The sequence below is a fragment of the Triticum urartu genome, chromosome 4 (assembly GCF_003073215.2).
Source record: "Triticum urartu cultivar G1812 chromosome 4, Tu2.1, whole genome shotgun sequence".
In the NCBI taxonomy this organism is placed as follows: Eukaryota; Viridiplantae; Streptophyta; class Magnoliopsida; order Poales; family Poaceae; genus Triticum; species Triticum urartu.
In genome coordinates, this window is record NC_053025.1 from 211078724 (window position 1) to 211099840 (window position 21117).

Below are 21117 nucleotides of genomic sequence, written 5' to 3' on the forward strand. Positions count from 1 at the left end.
GCAAGGACGGGGCGTGCCCTTGGACGCCAGCGCCGACAGCGGGGGCACCAGCGAGGGAGCGGCCTCCCCGTCAGAGGAATCATCACCGTCATCGCCAAGAGCCCATAAACGAGATCCGAAGGGCGACGCCGAGGCCACCGACGCCCGCGACGATGACGAGGAAGGGGAGGGAAAGGAGCTGGGCGCGGAGGACGGCACGGGGAGAGGGGGAAGATGTCGCCGGAGCAAGGTCAGCAGGGAGCGGGGCACCTCGGGGAGAGGAAGGGGGAGAAGGAGAAGGAGGAGGAGGAAAGGGGGGAGGGGGAGGAGAGGAGAGCCATTTCACCATAGATGACCCATTATAGATATTTTTTTATCATCTTTAAATTACATGCAAAATTTAAGATAAAATATCTTATCAATCATTGTACATGCCCTTGCCGCCAGTCTGCCACACCACTCATTCTCCAGCCGCCCCGGCCAGAAATATCGCCAGCAGCCTCCGTTCCGGCACGGCGGGCGGCCACAGCCACCCAAGCCAAACCCATCGCTCCCGCCCTAGCATCCAAATCTCGCGCTGCACTGCCCCTCCCGCCAGACCCGCACCAGCAGAGCACCCTCAAACTTGCCCAAAACCAGACCGCCCACCCCAGACTTGGCATGGAAAAGAAATCATCGAGACGCAAACTCCTTCGCTTCGGGGCCACCTTTCGCGCCGCGCCTCTCCTCGGCTTTGACCGCACCCTCTCACCCTAACCGCCCCAACGCCGCCCTCGCCTCCTGCGCGGGCGCCTACACCACGCATGCGCGCCTGCCTGTGGCGTGCCCTTCTTCCGCCATGGCGAGCGACCCCGGCGGCGACGGCGACGCGTGCCCGCTATGCGGCAGCGGGGATGACCAGGCGCCGGTGACGGCCGCCCCTGCGCGCGTCACGCTCCGCAAGCGGAACCTGCCAGCGGAGGCTGTCGCGCGGGTGGGGCCCGGCGACGAGGCGGCCGCGCCGCGTGAGGCGGTCGCGTGGCAGCAGAGCGGCATGGTGGAGCTGCAGGAGGAGCTCGAGGCGGAGCGCCGCGCCGCTGCCGAGGCCGCCAGCGAGGCCATGTCCATGATCCTGCGCCTGCAGCGGGACAAGTCAGAGGCCATGATGGAGGCGCGCCAGTTCCGGCGGTTCGCCGAGGAGCGGTTCGCGCACGACGCCTCCGAGGTCGCCGCCCTCCACGACGCCATCGCGCGGCGTGATGCCTCCATCCAGTCGCTCTCGGAGCAGCTCCGGGTGTGCCGCTCCCGCCTCATCCAGCTCGGGTTCCTCTCCCCGTCGTTCCTCCCCTCATCTCCCACAGCCGCCGCGGGGGACAACCTCTTCGCTGACGACTACCCTTCCATCCAATGCCTCGATTATCCTGCGCCCTCCGACGTCGGTACTCCACGCACCCACCACATGCTCTATACAATGCCCGGCCGAGATGCCCATAAGGGGGTCATCTGCGCTTCACCACGGCGCCAGCGCCATGGGCGCGCACTCTCCAATGACAGCTTGTATGATGGCGGCATTGCAGCGGCTGATGAGTTCACGTACGTGGTGGAGCAGGACGTGTCGGACCTGGATGATGACTGCGACCGGGTGTACACTGTGGACGCAGTGCATCGCGTGCCTGTCGCCGCACCTGAGGACTGCTGCTACTTTCAGACACCGATGGGGAACGACGTGGGCTTTGTTGATGGGGTTGGGGCGTGGGCTGAGGAGCAGCAGATACAAAAGCTCAGTGCAAGGCTACAAGCACTGGAGGCAGATCGGGAGTCGATGCGGCATGCAATCATGTCAATGGGAGCAGAGAAGGCGCAGGTTGTGATGCTCAAGGATATCGCTCACCAGCTCTGCGAGGAGGCAGCACCATTGCCTGCAGTTTCATTGAAATTGCATCCAGTGCCGCAAGCGGTCGTAGCGCCAAAGAGGAAGTTGGTGAAGAGGCAGCCTTTCTGCGTGAAATTCTTCATTGTGACCGCAATTAAGGTAAACTCAGCTGGTCTCGTGCTTCTATAAATTCTTAGTTTGTTCATAGTGATCCATGAGTTATAAGTAAACCGGTACATTTAAGTATTCTTCATTTCTTCATGTTGTAATACTGGGTTTTGAGAAAACGACACACACTATAATAGTAATAATCTAGACATGCAACAAGGCATTGCTATATGTGTGCTGAATATGATCAGAGTAAATTATTAGAAGTGCTTTATTGCTCTATATAACTAGCGGAAAATCATAATTGTAGTCCTTTATCAAATTAGGAATATTTGTGGTTGCACTACTGCAGTGGCTCAGCTTATTTAGATATTTGGATATTTTAAGGAGAAAAGTTCACTTTATAACCCTAAACTTGCCACTCGGTTTAAGGTTCAACTCCCAACTTTAAAACCGGTTATTGCACTAACCAGCCGGTTTAGTAATCCCCGACCGAGTTGACTGCTGATTGGTTATCATCAGTGCGGGCTGGATCCTCTCTCACATTTCCTTGTGCCCAAGCCCTCTCCATGCAGCCGTTGCCGCTGCGTCCCCACTATCCATCCACGCTGCGCCTGGTGCTCCTGGGCCGGTGTCGGACCCCGGATTTGGAACTATTCCAAATTTAGCTTTCTGCCAACTGAGGATACGTACATGCATTAATACACACTTATGTTTTTTTACGTGGTTGTATCATCACAAGACTCAAACGGTAATATAACATAGGAACGATGCTCACATGAGCTAAAATAATACTCCCTCCGTCCCAAAATAAGTGTCGCTGATTTAGTACAACTTTGACGAAGGAAATAAGTATTACATCTAGAGACCGGAAATATCCAAGGTTACATCATCCAAGAAAAAGATCAAATAGTTTGAGCGCAGTCAAAAAAGCAAATGGCCTAAGAGGGCCGGGAATAAACAACATCCTGCCCACAATCTCAGCCAGCCACCGGGGAACCTCTGGTCCACTCATGGCGTGCAAGCTCAACATAGTAGTCACCGTCGAAGTCGGAGTAGTCCTTTGCAACAAATGGTGGTTGAAAAACAAGGTGAGCACATGATGTACTCCGCAAGACTTACACCAGATCTATTCTAAGTATGCATTGTTCTAAAAAAATGAGGAGGTTTGAGCCGCAGCAAGCACTAGCATCCTATAGAGACATGCTGCAACTTGCGTCTATTAGAGATGAGGAAAGAGAGCGTACCCAAGGTAAGATAGCGTAAATGGTCCATCTATTATATCCATTGTTTTTAAGGCGGTAAGGCGACCTAAGGCGATCACCACCCGCTCTAGCGCCTAAGGCGGGCATATTTATAAGGCGCTGCCAGGATGCCTTATCGCCTAAGCGTCCAAGGCAGGATGTCTTAAAAACAATGATTATATCCACCTAACCTAACCGCAAACATAACACGGCCTTGCATTCCCCTTCGTATACACACGAAGAAGAATCCTCAAGACACAATTTTGGTTGAAGTTGTTCTCTGATCAAATACAACATATCCAAGTCCATAACCATGGACACAACTACTCAGATAGATTATTTAACCCTGCAGAGGTGTACCACTGTTAAAGCGCAACATGCCTTTTGTTATGGATACAACTTATCTCTACTGCATTTATATATATTACACAAGACTTGGGGTTCAAGGAAAAACACATAGCTTTTTAAGGACTCCTAGACCAATACTAACACTCCTTACCAGCCCCCTCAAATGCAAAGCATATGCAATAGCATTGCATTTGAAGAAGTGTAACCCTACAAAGAAAATGATAATCCAAAATCCACGTCTTTGACATTGTTGTCGTAGCATGAAGAGTTCTCAAAACTTGTCGAGTCAAGCCAAAGGGGATAACGAGAAAATGGTGCATCAGAGGAAGACACCACATCAGTAGAAGATACAAGAGAAATATCAAGAGAAGATGGGTTGTCAAAGAAGATGGCACACAAGAGGATGAAGCATTGCACACAAAATCATAGCCCAAGAAAACCGACGGCAAAAGAAGCTCAGCGACAAGAGAATCGGCATAGATCGACAATGGAAAAAGAGAGCCACGAAAATCCTATAGAAAACAACAAGGACCGAAAAAAGAGGCTGATGGACAAAGGTTTGGTGAACTCACATGACATGAGAAACACGAAAAAGAGCAATGGACTTGGTGGACGCAGCGGAGAATATAGAAAACTAGAAAGCGCATATAGACTAGGGTGATGGGAGCGGAAGAAAATCATGGCGGCAAGGGCCAAAACCAAGCAGAGCTCTTGTGATGTGTTCCTGACAATGAAGGGGGTGGTCTCTCTGAGCTAGAAGAGTCAGCAAAAAGACCAGTAAACTCTGTTGAAGAAGAACCCAAAGCTGCAAGCAGATGCCTAAGTCGCACAATATCTTGCTTAGTGTCCCAGTCAGGGACACTGTTGAAGGGGCTGGGATAGAAGCACAAGTCCTTGAAGTCGCTGTACGCGCCGGGCATAGATGTCGGTTCTTCAAGAAGCAATCAAGCTCGGGGTGACCATACTTTTTGCGTATCCGCAATGAGTACGAGAGCGGTCCTCACCACCACCAGGAGGAGTGGCGGAGCACTGGAGCGGGAAAAAACCGGTGCGGCAGACGGCATAGCAGGAGCTCAAGCAGCGACCAACGAGGGAACATCAATGAAACTTGCACCACAAAGACGAGTCTCATTAGCCCAAATCTATGAAAGTGCCTCAAGAAGAGATACGAACATGAGCAAACAACTTAGCACACAGTGACTCAAACTCCTTACGAAGCCGAGGCAAGAACTCATAGACGCGATGAAACTCCAAGCTTGATAGCACAACTTGGCAACACTGGCAAGTACAACAACGAGCAGCGCGAAGAGAGTCAAGCTGGCGCCAGATAGCAAAACTATGTGCGTAGGAATCATCAATAGTGGATCTCAAAAAAAAAGGAATCATCAATAGTGGAGACACCTTGCTGAAGAGCATGCTCCTGGCGAACCACGCACACGTATAAGACGTCACCAGAGGGCTGATACCGCTGGCAAAAACATGTCCACAACCCGAAGACGGTAGCGAGGCCCATAAATTCAGAGGCAAACTGAGGCAGAACACTGGAAGTAAGAATAGACGCAACACAAGCATCAACATCAAACCATCGAGTGTAAGTAGACAGAGCATCACGATAAGACGGAAGAGCCTCCTCATAGGCCAAAACCTGCTGCTCATAAGCACAAACCACAGTCTCATCAGCAAGCTTAGATGCGTCCTTGGCAACCTTAGGAGCATCCGCATCAAGAGCCGGTGGCGTCGGAGGAGTAGGAGCCTCAAGAGGAACCAGGCACGGTGGGCATGAGACCTCGCCAGGAAAACACCGTAGAGACAAATACCACACATATAAAAGCGAAAGAAGGCGACAAACTTGGTGTGTTAGTACCATCAAAACTTACTGGGCAACGTGGAATGATGACATAGCTTGACAACATATACATTGTATCTGTTTTTTGTTGAACAAATTGAGGTGAAACCAGTTAACCAGGAACCAACGAACATGGCAGCCGGAGGTTACTGGTCTGTCAAATCAGCTTGCAGCCCGCACAGGACGGAAGTGGCGGTGGCTTAACAGTAGACCAAGCCCAGCGGATGGATCGGGAGCCGGACTGGAACAGCTGGTCAATGGGCCGGTGGATCAGAGCGAAGCAGCCCTGGAACCGGCAGATCGAGGTGGAGTGCCGGCAGATCGAGGCGGAGCAGAAGGGGGTGATGGTTGGGCGGGAGCAGCGGGATGTGGTAGAGGCTTTTGATCTAAGGGAGCAGCACGCGAGCATGCGGGGAAGCAACAACGACCATAAGCAGACACATTGTGGACAGTTTTGCTTGGACTATGAGCTATGAGCAAGCGACAAGCTATGAACACGAGCGAGGAAGGAACGAGAGGCACTGAATCTTTTTTGTGAAGCTGCCCTTTTCTTCTCTATCAGTAGTATCATGTAACACCCACGATGCGGCTATATCTCCCACGTGTCGGAGCACGACTTAGAGGCATAACCGCATAGTAGGCATGTCGCAAGAGGGGTAATCTTTACACATCCCATGTACTGAATATGAAAGGGATAAAAAGTTGGCTTACAATCGCCACTTCACACAATACATGAATATAGCATTACATCATCCAGAATACAATCAAGGTCCGACTACGGAACCAAATAAAGAAAGACAACCCCTAATGCTAGATCCCCGATCGCCCCGACTGGGCTCCACTACTGATCAACGGGAAACGAAACAACACAACGAACACAATCTTCATCGAGCTCCCACTTGAGCTGGGTTGCGTCACCTGCACTGGTATCATCGGCACCTGCAACTGTTTGGAAGTATCTGTGAGTCACGGGGACTCAGCAATCTCACACCCGCGAGATCAAGACTATTTAAGCTTATGGGTAGGAAAGGGTAGTGAGGTGGAGCTGCAGCAAGCACTAGCATATATGGTGGCTAACATACGCAAATAAGAGCGAGAAGAGAAGCAAAGCAACGGTCGTGAACTAGAAGTGATCAAGAAGTGATCCTGAAACTACTTACGATCAAGCATAACACAAGACCCGTGTTCACTTCCCGGACTCCGCCGGAAAGAGACCATCACGGCTACACACGCGGTTGATTCATTTTAAATTAAGTTAAGTGTCAGGTTTTCTACAACTGGATATTAACAAATTCCCATCTGCCCATAACCGCAGGCACGACTTTCGAAAGTTCAAAACCCTGCAGGGGTGTCCCAACTTAGCCCATCACAAGCTCTCACGGTCAACGAAGGATATTCCTTCTCCCAGGAAGACCCGGTCAGACTCGGAATCCCGGTTACAAGACATTTCGACAATGGTAAAACAAGACCAGCAAAGCCACCCGATGTGCCGACAAATCCCGATAGGAGTCGCACGTATCTCGTTCTCAGGGTACACTAGATGGGCAAGACGTCGGGTTGGCATAGACCCTGGTTGCCCAGGAGGCGCCGGACATCGCCCAGTTTGGACCAACACTTAGAGAAGCACTGGCCCGGGGGTTTAAAATAAAGATGACCCTTGAGTCTGCAGAACCCAAGGGAAAAAGGCTTAGGTGGCAAATGGTAAAACCAAGGTTGGGCCTTGCTGGAGGAGTTTTATTCAAAGCGAACTGTCAAGGGGTTCCCATTATAACCCAACCGCGTAAGGAACGCAAAATCAAGGAACATAACACCGGTATGACGGAAACTAGGGCGGCAAGAGTGGAAGAAAACACCAGGCATAAGGCCAAGCCTACAACGGGTTCCTCGATCACGAACTCATCTCCCGACTCTACCCAAGGCAAGAACACAAGCAAAGGAAACAACAATCAACCACGGTGCAATGCACAAACAACATGATGCAAAACATGCCATGACATGCGGGATGTGATAAGCAATACATATGCGTGCTCCGGAAGGGAAAGATTGAACAAGGCATCAACTTGGCAAACCAAGTGCGCCGCTGGAAAGATGAGTTGGTTTCGGCCGAAATCGATATAAAGATCACCGAAATCGGATGCACGGTTTGCAAATGGCAAGCAAAACAAGAATGGCACAATTCTGCGATTAACAACACGATGCCATCTAGAATGCAACAAGAAACTAAGCTACTGCACTCCAACATAACAACAAAGCACATGGCAGTGATCTACTCAAGATGCTTGACAAAAGATGAACACTGAGCTACGGCTAAATCACACAAGAGCAGGTTCAAACAAGCATGGCAAAAGTGCAAAAGATATCAGCATCACAGACTTAGAGAAAATAACAAAATGCCAGGAATTAACATCAGGAAGCCATGTTTAGAGCAAGCTAACAACATGCTACAGGAACATATCATAGCAAAACAAGGCATGACATGAATCTACTCAAAGCATAGAACAAAAGTCCCTTACTGACCATAAGCCAAAAAGGATGAGAAGATATGATGGCACCTATGTAAACATAGCAAGTTTCGTTAACAGATTCAGACTTAACAGAAAACTGGGCATGGCATAAACAGAATTATGAAGGCCTCTTTGCGAGCTCGATTCACTCACCACAAGGCATTGCATGACAAGCTAAGCATACTACCAGTAAGAAGACATGTTCATAAGGCTAACCATGGCAAGAACAAGTTTATAGCATGCTTGGATCAACTACAACAACCATGGCAAAATTGATTAACATGTAAACAATCTGCCAGGAACGTTTTATAGCAAAAGTAGAGCAAGATTAAGTCATGCTAGGGCACTCCATAAATGCAAACAGGGGCATAGATGGATAGAGCATAACCATATGTCCAAATCATCCTTACTGAACATACTCAAAAGAAGCATGGATCTCACTGTAGCAATATGAATACATGACATAAAAATAACAGCAGAGCAAAGACTTAGTGAAATTCTAAGTCTCTGAAATCAGCAATATTACGAGAGCTACTTTGCATGCTTGTGCTAGTCACCACATTGATCACAAAAATACATGGCATACACCCTGTAAAGATGGCATGGCATACCCAAAACACATGTAGAGCTCATACCCATATGCAGCACACAATAATCATGGCAAAAATGACAAATGCTCATAATCTAATAAGAATCAACATCTAACATTTTATAGCACTCTTGTATCAGCGATTTGGGCATCAAGATGGACTCAAACAAGCAGGTCACAATGGAACAAAATAAAGAGCACATCCTGATGAACATTTCGATATATTGCATGCACAAAACGGAGCAACGGATGAGGAGTTATGGCATCACGAACAAGGGCATAAAATGTATCCCAGAAAGACTCAGAGAAATTATACCCCTCCGAAATGGATCTAGGGTTCCTCGCACAGAAACCGAGGCACGCCAGAGACTTGCCGGAGTTGGTGGAGAAGACGGCCGGAGAGGACGCCGGCGGGACGGGGCGGCGAGATCCGGCCGGATCCGGCGCGGCGCGGCGGCGGGCGACCGGAGCGGCGACCGCGCGCTGGGCGACGGGGCAGGCAAGGTGCGGGTGAGGTGGAGGGCGCAGGGCGGCGGCGACCGGGCCGGGGAAGCGGCAGACGGCGGCCGGACGGCGACGAGCGGAGCCGCGCGCTCGCGGGTGAGGCGCGGGCGGCGGACGGCTCGGGCCGGAGAGGGCCTCGCTCGGGCCCCGGCGGGCCCGCACGGGTGGCGCTGAAGTGGGCGGGGACGCGTGGCGGCGCGCGGTTGGCTGAGGCGGCGGGGTTGATGACGTGGCGGCGCCCGATTGGTGCAGGGGACGTGGCCGACGGACACGTCCGGCGGCGTGAGAGGAGCGGGGCTAGGGTTTCATCCGCGAAAATTTCGGGGGAGAGGACATATATATAAGTAGAGGGAGTTAGGAGAGTCCAAATGAGGAGCGGTTTTTGGCCACGCGATCGTGATCGAACGGCCGAGAGGATGGAGAGGGTTTGGATGAGTTTGTGGGCTGACTTGGAGGGGTGTTGGGCTGCAACACACACGATGCCTTTACGGTTCCCTGGTTAACCGTTGGAGTATCAAACGGACTCCAAATGGCACGAAACTTGACAGGCGGTCTACCGGTGGTTCATCAAGGCCGCTTGGCAAATCTCGGTCCATTTCGAGAATGTTCAACACCCGCTCACGAAAAGAGACAAGAGGGGGACGCCGGAGGACATAGGAGTGTCGGATTGCAAAACGAACAACGGGGAAAATGTTCGGATGCATGAGACGAACACGTATGCAAATGCGATGCACATGATGACATGATATGAAATGCATGACATGTACACAAGCAAAACAAAAACAAAACCCAACCACGAGGGAATATCGTATCGCATCTCCGGAAAAGGCAAGAGTTGGAGTACAAATATGGAAACTTGTATCCGGGGTGTTACATATCAAGCTTACAATACAAGGATAATCTACTAGTCCTTTTGTAGGCCTTGTGAACCGCCTCAGCCACAACCGGCATATCAGGTTCATTGCACCTACAAAAAATATACAGTTCATGTACTGCTCAACAGATGGCAGACCAAGCAAATACCACAATGACTACTAGCTCTGACAGTAACATTCTTACTGGCTAAGAAAAGTCTGAACCGACCTATACTAACCTGACTAATTAAGTAAAGAACACAAAGTTTATATCTAACATTCTCCCCCTAATCCCTGTGTGTTATCTTGACAATTCCAATCTTTACGTTGAGCTCATGGAAATGAACTCGCCCGGGAGATTTCGTCAGAATGTCCGCCCTCTGCTCGCCGGTTCCGATGAACTCCACGATAACCGAGCCCTTCTCCACTGTATCGTATGAAATGGTAGGGCAGATCAATGTGCTTTCTTCGGTCGTAAAGCACCCGGATTTTTGCAGAGCGAGATGGCGGATTGTTGCCGATGCAGAGTGTAGCAGGGTCGGTGTTCAGAAGCTCGCCGGGGAGACGAGCCAGCCAGATCCCTTGGCCGCTGTCGTAGCCACCACAATGTTCTCTGCTTCGCTCGAAGAGGTGGCGACAACCTTTTACTTCTGCGATTGCTAGCTCACCGGACTGTTGCAAAGGAAGAATAGCACTCACCATACTGTTGCCGAGGAAGAATAGCATGCCTGAGGTGCTTTTCTGGAGTCCACATCGCTGGTGGGGTTCGAGTCGCTGTAGCCAATCAAGGTCTCACCATTGCCGCGGAGATATATGCATTTGTGCGTGAGTGTGCCAGCGATGTAACTGAGCAGATGCTTGACCGCCACGAGATGGTCGCTGGCTAGCGCCTCCATGAACCTGCTTAGGAACCCGACTGGGAACTCGATGTCTGGTCGGGTGTGTACCAAGTACCTGAGGCTACCGATGACACTGCGGTAGAACTTCGTGTCCACTGGCCTCTCCTTGTTCTCCCTGCTGTTGCAGCGGGCCTTCATCAGGGTGTGCGTGGTGTTGCAGTCCGCCATGCCCACTCATTTGAGCAGCTTGCTGGCATAGGCGACCTGGGTGATTGTACATCCGTCTAGGCTCCTGGTTCACCTCCAGACTATGGTGTAGCACCTTGAGGTTACTCATGCTGAAGAGCTGCTTCATTTCTTCCTTGAAGCAGCGCATGTCGTGTTGCTCAACTCCGGTGATGATAAGGTCGTCGACGTAGATGCCGACGATTAGTTGTGCGTCCCTGGTCCCTCGCGCGTACACACCGTGCTCCAGGCGCTGCGCGTGTAGCTGAGCGATGCCAATCTCGTGTCTAGCTTGGCATTCCATGCCCTCTGTGCTTGCCGCAGCCCGTATAGGGCCTTGTGTAGCCTGTACATGCCGTAATCATGATGGTCGGCGGTGAAGCCCGGCGGTTGAGACACTTGAACCTCCTCCTCAAGGTCGCCGTTGAGGAATGCCGACTTGACGTCCATGTGGTGAACCTCCCAGCCCCGGTTCGCCGGTAGGGCAAGGCTCAGCTGCACAGACTCGAGCCTTGCCACCAGAGCGAAAACTTCCTCGAAGTCCACCGGCGCGAACCCTTCTGTCACCGGTGTTCAGAATAACACTTTACGTTCTCCCTGCCCTTAGCCTCTCCATGGCTTGTTCTCCATGATCCTGGGTTGAAGAATACGGACAAGACAAGAAACATCTACGGAATAATTTTATTTCACATATACGGGGCGTTAATTCAAAGCACTTTCATTGATCCCCACAACAAATATAACGGGTTGCAAGGCCTAGGCCTCAACCCATACCTTACCGAACTACTCACACATGGAGATCAGATGGAATGAAGAACACATTTTGAAGATCGATTGATTGATAATGTCTTACAGTGGATTAATTGTGCGATGCACAATTACAAGTATGAACTAGAGGAAGATGAACTATGGTGGTGATGGTGGTGATGGTGGCTATGGAGATGGTAATGGCGACGGCTAGGGTTGATGAGAGAGGATGAAGGTGGCTCTGTTCTGGCTTCGCTCGCGGACGTTCTGTTGGCATTTTGGCGTGGTCCCATTTATAAAAGTTGTTCAGGTGGACGAGGAGCCTCAGAATCCACAGGAACGCCGTCTTTTGTTCTGTTTTCTCTGGTGCGCCTCCTGATTTCTTCTATCTCCTTTTTCACTCCTTTCCATGTTCACACGTGATTTCTTCCCTTTTTAGCCCATTTCTTGTGGAAACACATCAAAGAGAGGATTTGTGAAATCCTTTGCATTCATTAGTCATTAGTCACAATATCGGAACGAATATCTCAGTTTTAATGAAATATCTCGGTTTTAATGAAATATCTCGGTTTAAATAAAGGGTGAAGGAGTGTAAAAAATATCACTCATCAGCAAGTAATTTCTTCCTTCTCTCCTTCCCTTCTTGGGTTTGATTTCTCCGCTGCGGCCATGGCCATTGAATATTGGCCCAGCCTCACATTCTTCATCCACTTCACATGTATTCAATTTTTATTGTATACTATATATACTATACTATATAATACTCTATATACTACCTCCATTCACAAATGTAACATGTTCTATTTTTTCTGTGAATCGGATGTATAGACATGTTTTAGTGTATTTGTTCACTCATTTTAGTCCTTATGCAGTCCATATTGAAATACCCAAAACATCTTGGTAGTATTTGTGAGCGGAGAGAGTACATACTATGTATAGTTCAGCAGTACAGTACCATGTCGACTAGTCCAGCAGTAGTCTAGAGTAGTCACGTGAGTCTCAACCTCAGCTCGACTTGTCGACTCGTAATTCTTGGTTACATCAATAGGTGGTGTTTTGTCCAATAAATCTGAAGAGTACATGTGTGCAAAATCAACCTCAATAGTTGGTGGTTTGTGTAATTTCACTCGTATATATGCACCCAGTTTTAAATTGGATGTATGTTTGGTATGTTTACTCATTTCAGTCCATACGTAGTTCATATTAAAAATATCCAAAACATCTTATAATAATGAACGAAGGGAGTATTTGGGTTATAGTGTCACCAAACACATGAGCAAAATATGCCTTATAATTTGTCAATTTGAGGATATGGACAAATTGTTTCTTTCTTGTGCATCTGTTGCATTCGATCTTCAGGCCCCATTTTCTTAGTTCACTCAGTCAGTACGTGAACATCTTATAATCCATCAAACCTGAATTAGAAAACACTTTGTTGTGTTCCATTATACTACCAAACAGCGGAAGAAAGCAGTCTGACTCTGACATGAAATCAAGTTCTTTGTTATTGGTCAGCTCAGGTGTTCCACCGAATGCCCTGTAAACAAAATAGTATGCGTGACATTACGCATCAACATGTGAAGTGTCAGAATTGGATCATGACCAAACGTTTATTTATTATATGGGTTAGTGTCAGGTCTGCTACCAAATGTCCTTAAACAGAGTAAAATACGTGAATGTCATCAACATGTGAGGTGTCAGAACTGGATCATTACTGACATTTTATTATTAAGCATGAGGTTTGACCTATGCACAGTTGACTATAACCTGCCATAGCTCTCATGGCGCCTGACAGCATTGTTGTGCAAATTGTGGTATGGTTACGACAACAACAACATCAAAGCCTTTCATTTCCAAACAAGTTGGGTCGGCTAGAGTTGAAACCCATAAGATCTCGAAATCAAGTTATAGTTCTGGCATGTGGATAGGAACTTCCACGCGTTCTGTCCATGGCTATTTCCTCGGTGATATTCCTGTCCTTTAGATCTTTCTTTACGTACTCCAATGTCATGTTTGGTCTATCTTGACCTCTCTTGGCATTGTCAACACGCTTTAACCGTACGCTATGCCCAGACCATCTTATGTTGGACAAGCTTCTTTGCAGTCGGTGCTACCCGAATTCTACCACGAATATCATCATTCCGGACCTGATCCTTTCTTGTGTAGCCACATATTCATCTCAATATGTGCATCTCTGCTACACCTAACTGTTTTACATGTCCCCTCATCCATCTTCATATAACATGGTAGGTCGAATCGACATCCTATAGAACCTGCCTTTTGGGTTTTGTGGCACTCTTGTAACGACGCTAGAAGCTTGGCGCCACCTCATCCACCCAGCTTTGATTCAATGGCTGACATCTTCATGGATATCACGTTCATTGACCCCACATATCGAAAGGTGACCTTCTGAGGTACCACCTGCCCATCAAAGCTAACCTACTCGTTCTCATGCCTAGTAGTACTGAAACCTAACCTCATGTACTTAGTTTTAGTTCTACTAAGTCTAAAACCTTTCGATTCCAAAGTCAGTCTCCACAACTCTTAACTTTGTATTAACCTTTGTCCGACTATCGTCGACTAGCACCACATCATCCACAAAGAGCATACACCATGGATATCTCCTTGTATATCCCTCATGGCCTCGTCCATTGCCAATGCAAAAAGGTAAGGGCTCAAAGCTAACCCTTGATGCAGTCCTATTTTAATCAGAATGTCATTAGTGTCGCCATCACTTGTTCGAACTTGCCACAACATTATGGTAGATGTCCTTGATAAGGGTAATGTACTTTCTTGAGTCTTTGTGTTTCTCCAAGGCTCACCACATGACATTCTACAGTATCTTATTGTAGCTTTCTCCAAGTCAATGATCGTGTGCAGGTCCTTATTCTCCTGAAAATGGGTTACATGGTCGATCTCTCAGGCATGAAACCAAATTGATTAACGAGCATGCTTGTCATTCTACTTAAGCGGTGCCCAAGACTCTCCCATAGCTTCATTCTATGGCTCATCAGCTTAATCCCACTATAATTAGTACAACTTTAAACATCCCACTTGTTCTTGTAGATCGGTACTAATATACTTCGCCTTCATTTTTCGGCCATCTTGTTTGCTCGAAAAATGAGGTTGAAAATCTTAATTAACCATGCTATCGCTATGTCTCAGTGGCCTCTCCACGCCTCAATAGGGATACAATCAGGGTCCATCGCCCTGTCTGCTTTCATCCTTTTTAAAGCCTCCCTGACCTCATTCTCCTGGATATTAAATTAAATTTACGGGGCAATTATTTCCATGACTTTTTTATGAACTTTGTCTAAACTTCAATGAACTTACCCACCTGTCAGCAAAATAGGAAGAATGGGAAAAGGGGAGTAAAGAATTGAGCAGCTCACTTCAATGATAATGCAGAGAGTACTCAAATTACTATATTTGCATGTTTTAATCCGGTTCAAGCAGATACTAGTGTAACATGGCAACTATAGGGTAAACCTTACGACGCGTTTGGTACCGCGCCGGTAATGTTTTTGCTGTATCGTATTCAGGAAGCGTCGCTTCCGGATATTCTTGCGTAAAACGTGGATCGTTTGGTTACTTCGGCCGAGTCCCGATTTCCAACCCCGGCGAATTCGGGCGGTTTCAATTTCGTGAAGGGCTGTATCGGGAAGCGCGTTTATGGAAAGCATCGTCGCCGAAACAAACGCTCGCTACGGTTTTAGAAACCGATGTAATCGGAAGCCGCCCTTTTTTCGGCGAACCAAATGCATCGTTAGTTTCTTTGCTGATTTGCTTCTTTTCTGTTTCATCCAGTGGATCGTATCTGTCTTTTCCCGGCAAAAGAAATTAGATCGCATCAAGTGAGTTGTCAAATCTTGCTCAATTTGTTAACAGTTACCTTGTACTCTCTCGGTCCCAAAATAAGTGTGTCAGCTTTAGTATAACTTTAGTGACACTTACTAAAGTTATACTAAAGCTGGGACACTTATTTTGGGATGGAGGGAGTATCTTTCTGTATGTAACCATTGCTGGGCATCGTTCGCAGGTACCCATTTGGCTTGTGCGGGAGCTATGTTGGACTAATGCTGCTGCTTGATAGGTCCCACAAACAGAGATACAGAAGATTTCTTAAGAGAGCTAGGTGATGCCGCTCACTTATAATATGCAGCGGCCGAGGAAGACTCTGCGCTTGTATGATGCTTTTGTGAAAAGTGTTGTCATTGCTGCATATATCTTTTCGCTCTTTTGTCCATAAATTTTATGCTGGTTTGGTCTGGCGATCTATCTAGTTATCAACTGAGGTTCGAGGTCTTGTCCATTTATTTGATTTGGTGCCTATTTTTCTCCTACTATTGTAATGATTGTTTTTTTAGACAAGTACGAATTGGTTCATTTGTACAAAGTACTCCAAGTAACGAGCAATATCAGAAGTAGAGATTGTTTAGCAGTGCTATGATGTGCTACTGTTTCTGTACTCATACCAGATTTTGTGGAAGACCGGATTTTGAAGTTACCAGTAATTTTACCACAAAAATAGATCATTATCTAATTTCTGAAATATCGAAAGGCAAGCCTCTGGTTTGGGTGGGCGATGCGGAATGAGGTATAAGGCAGATGCTGTGCCCAACGTATCAGTTGCACAGGTTCAAGCGGGTTCAAGCGGGATCTAATCGGTAAGGTTAGCGGCTTGGCAAGCTTTTATTCATATACTTTTTACAGTAATCACGGCACTTTATTACTGTTAGGAAAATATTCAACATAGTATTATCAAGAGGCAAAAGCCATGCACAGGGGGAGGCCAAAGACCAGAATGCAAAAGGCTAAAGGCCACCATAAGTATAACTTTAACACCCCCTCAAACTCATGGTGGATCCACAACACTGAGTTTGGAGAGGTAAAATTCATATTGTGCTCTAGTCTGGGCCTTTGTGAAGAAGTCCGTCAGCTAGACACATACTGAAGAGCAATAACATGGTGTTGCATACTAGCGCGCACAAAGAAAGCATCAACACCAATATGCTTGGTAAGCTCATGCTTCACGGGTCCCATGCAATACTGATAGCACATGTACCAAAATCCTGAAGTAACTAGCGTAACCAAGTCACCTCTGCCGTGAGAAGAGCCATAGCTTGCAACTCGGCCTCTGCACTCGAACGGGAAACTGCAGTCTATTTGTTCGTCTTCCAGGCAATGAGAGAACCACCAAGAAAGACATAGTAAGCAGAAAGTGAACGGCGGTCTGAAGGATCACTAGCCCAGACAGCATCGGAATAGGCCTGAAACTGTAACGAGCTAGAATGAGGAAAGAAGAGACGGTGAGAGATCATACTGCGAAGATATCATATAACACGAAGAAGGAGACTATAGTGAGCCGAAGTGGGAGAAGAAACAAACTGCCTTAGGATATGGACAAGATAGGAGATATCCGAACGAGTAACAACGAGATAGACAAGACTCCCAACAAGATGACGATAACGAGTTGGATCTGACAAGGGCTGGCCATCAGAAGGACGAAGGTGAACATTAAGCTCCATAGGAATCTCAACAGTGCGCTCATCACTAAGAGCCACACAAGCAAGAAGATCATGGGTATAGTTTTCTTGGGAAATAAAAAAGCCATCAGAGGTGGAGGAAATCTCAATCCCAAGAAACTAACGAAGAGGACCATGATCAGACATAGAAAACTGCTCACTGAGACGGGCCTTGACAAAGGCAATGTACTCAAGATCGTTGCCAGTGATGATCATGTCATCAACATATAAAAGAAGAAGAGTGCGGCCATGAGTAGAAAGGTGGACAAACAACGCTGGATCATGAGCACTGGGAGAAAAACCAGCTGCAGTGACCACCGAGGCAGAACGCTCAAACGGAAAGCGGTGGGCTTGCTTAAGGCCATATAGAGAGCGGCAAAGACGACAAACCATGCCATCAGGAACTGAATACCCAGGTGGTGGCTACATATAAACTTCCTCAGGCAACTCACCATTAAGAAAGACATGCTTAACATCAAGCTGAGACATGGACCAGTGGCGCACAGAGGCCATGGAGAGAAGTGTGCGGACAGTGGTCATATGGGCCACATGAGCAAAAGTCTCATCGTAATCACAACCATGCTCCTGCTGAAAGCCACGAGCCACAAGCCGAGCTTTATAACGCTCAAGAGAACCATCAGAGCAAGTCTTAATCTTATAGACCCACTTACAAGTGATTGGACGAACATGGGGAGGAAGAGAAACCACATCCTACGTGCCGGTGCGCTCAAGGGTAGCAATCTCCTCTGCCATCACAAACTGTCATTAGGATGAACACCAACATATCGATAAGAAGTCGGCTCAAGAACGGTCAAAAGACCATAGCGAGAAGGAGAATGTCGGCCAGGGGGCGGACAAGGCCGAGAATGAAGACCATAAGTCGGCTGAGAGGAGGAAGATAACACACCCGAAGTAGAGGGCACATCAATAGACTCATCCATAACACGCGGATGACGAGTATAATCGAAAGGAAAGGAGGGAAGAGGCGGAATCACTGGAGGTGGAGACGAGGAATGTATCAGTGATGAGGGTGGGGAAGGGTGTAACATCCCAAATTTTCAATTTGGAATGTTATACATAAGATCATCATGCATATCATATTTTACTTTGCATTTTGATTGATCCTAGAAATTCTACGCAACTCAATGACCCACGGAGAGAGTTGGGGATTTCGTTATTTTCATATTTGAGTTTTCTTAAATTTTGAGAATGGGATCATTTGATTTTATTTATTTTATCATCAATTATTTCTATTACAAAAATATGAGAGAGGAATAAAATGACTTTTCCAAAATAAAGAAATATTGAGGATTTAATAAAAAAATCAAATAAAATTTTATTTCGGAGTTTTTCGGTGTTTTATTTGAATTTAGGAAAAATGTGCGTTTTTCAAAATTGCATTTAGGGCCCAAATAAATGTTCACCTTGTGCGGCTTGATTTTAGAAGCCCGTGAAAATTTATTTCGGAATTTTTGGAGTCCGTTTAGTATTTATTTTTTATTTTTCTTCCGAGCGGAATAATTAAAAAAAAAACGAACCGACTTCGGGCCGTACCCGAGCGGGACACCGCCCGGGGGCAGCCTTTAAATAGCGCCGCCCCGAGCCGCCCCAGCCCATCAGCCCTACCTCGATCCGCGCGCGCCGCCGGAGCCGCCGCCGCCGATGATCCCGCCGCCCGAGGTTCGTCGCGCCTCGTTTTCCGTGCCGAAAAAAGAGGAATTATTTTTTCGGCGTTCGTCGTTTTTCTTTTTCTCGGATTAAATCCGCGATTTTTTTGATCGCGATTCCTGATCCGATTTTCGTTTTAGTTTAACTTTTCGCTCGTTTATCGGAATCAGGCGATTCAAGCGCCTAGAGTTTCGTCTCGAAACCCTCTATCCGTTTAACCAACTTAAACAAGTTTTTGTTACTGTAAAATTTGCCCTAGATTCAGATTACTAGAACGAAGTTGTTTCTTTCTCCGTTTGACTTTCATTGCTTCGTTCGATTTGATTCTTTTTGCCAACCGTAGTTCTTAAGTTGAACCTTCTGGTTAGATCTCTTATTTGAGTTTTACCTGTGCATTAGATGAGTACTTATTGTATGCTTGTTTGTTTGTCTGCGATAGAGTACCCGGAGTGCGCCGCCTGTTACTTCGAATCGTTAGGTTTCGCGGATCATCAGCAAGGCAAGTAACACTTTGATCATACCTTTTCTACTACCTAGTTTTATTGCATTAGATCAATCCTCACACATTGCATGATTAGGATCTAATTAAATTGTGGGATGAGAAGTAGATGAGGTAGTACCTATTATCTGTTTATTATCAAACCTTTGGGAGTTACTTCTACGTTTGCTTATTATGCCATGCTATGCTAGTAGACGTGGATTGGGTGAGTGAAATCCATGACAGATGTGAGATTGTTAATTAATGGTTTATCTAAGGTGGCAACTTAAACACACATCTGGGTGGATTGAGGCACCTGGGTATTCCAGGACTTGCCTGTTTTCTTTTGGACCGTCACCCAGGCTCAAAGGGATCATGAGACTATTCATACTAGAAACTTCCATGTTCAGCCACAAGCTATTATGGGCTCTAGCATAGTTGACTAAGTCATGCGAACTCTTACAGTGGTAGACTAGCAGATGTAGGGGATGTAGGTGGTACAGTCTACCCATCGTAAGGTGCTAGCGCTTCTGAAAGACTATGTCTCGGTCATCCGTCTTCTCAAACACCATGTAGTGTGAGAAACCAAACGGAGGCGATCGAGTCTTGTGGGGAAAAGTGCGCAAACCTCTGCGGAGTGTAATAAACTAATCATGGTTAGCCGTGTCCCCGGTTATGGACATCTTGAGTATCTAGTACTTGGATTTTCATGTGAATCTCAACATGTTACTCTAAATTAATTTTGTTGGGTTATGTTTAATGATGATGCTTAATTGGGATTGAGAATGCTGTCAACCATTCTCAATGTTTAACAACCACCATGATAGTAATTAAATTTTATTCCTTTGAAGTAGGGAAAAATGGCTTTACGCAAAACTTTAACCATAGAGCTTTCCACCAGCCAAATATGCATATAGTATAGCTATTTCATTCCATTACTCTCTATGTGTTACCTTGCCAGCATATTCCATGTGCTGACCCGTTTTCGGGCTGCAACGTTAATGTTGCAGACTTTTCAGACGACGATTAAGGAGTTTTTAGGTCGTGGTTCTATACTCAGTGATACCGTTGGGGTTGATGGACTCACTTATCTTCCAAGCCTTCCGCTGTTATCGTTATTAGATGGCCTTAAGTCATACTTATTGTAATAAGTTCTCTTATGAGACACTCGGTGTAATAAGTGTGTGATTGCTACTCTGTTATAAATCCTCCAAGTACTGTGTGGTGTCAGCATTACTGATCCACGGATGACACCGGAGCACAGAGATCAGACTGTCTGAGGTCTGGTCGCTACAAAGGGGAAGGTATCGAAGATGAAGGTGAAGAGTCATGCGATGAGGTAGGAGAAGAAACCGTAGGGAGGACAGTGCCGGATCTGCAACAACGGGATGAGGAGTAGGAATATTGGGCTCGAAGGGAGGTGTATTCGGAAACGTAAGAAAAGAGATGTCCTCTGTAGAAAAGGCTGAGGAGGATGGACGTGGGTAGAAAGGACAAGACTCATCAAATGTCACATCTTGGGAAATACGCATCCGGTGACCGACAAGATCCCAACACCGATAGCCTTATGCTCATCACTGTATCCGAGAAAGACACACTCAACAGACTAAGCGGTCTGTTTGGTGCGTTCACGAGGGTCAAGCAAAACATATCAAATGCAACCAAACAAATGAAGCACCGAATAATTAGGAGAACAACCCAAAAGTCACTCAAGAGGAATACCATCCTGTAGAGTAGTAGATGGCTAAATGTTGATGAGATTAGGTGGAAGTGGTAACAACCTTATCCCAGAAGTGAGGCGGGAGAG

The 21117-nt window shown here is 47.1% G+C and overlaps 1 protein-coding gene across 2 annotated transcripts; it reads left to right on the forward strand.

Moving 5' to 3' along the window:
* Window positions 1–488: 488 nt before the first annotated feature.
* LOC125551318 (myosin-binding protein 7-like) lies at window positions 489–16148 on the forward strand. Of its 2 annotated transcripts, XM_048714503.1 has the most exons (3): window positions 490–1990; window positions 15447–15493; window positions 15679–16148. In XM_048714503.1, the coding sequence occupies exons 1-3, from the start codon at window positions 818–820 to the stop codon at window positions 15776–15778; spliced, it is 1320 nt and encodes a 439-aa protein (XP_048570460.1). In that variant the 5' UTR covers window positions 490–817; the 3' UTR covers window positions 15779–16148. The 2 variants fall into 2 exon arrangements, with proteins under 2 accessions (XP_048570461.1, XP_048570460.1); XM_048714504.1 differs by lacking the exon at window positions 15447–15493 and having other exon boundaries at window positions 489–1990.
* Window positions 16149–21117: the final 4969 nt, after the last annotated feature.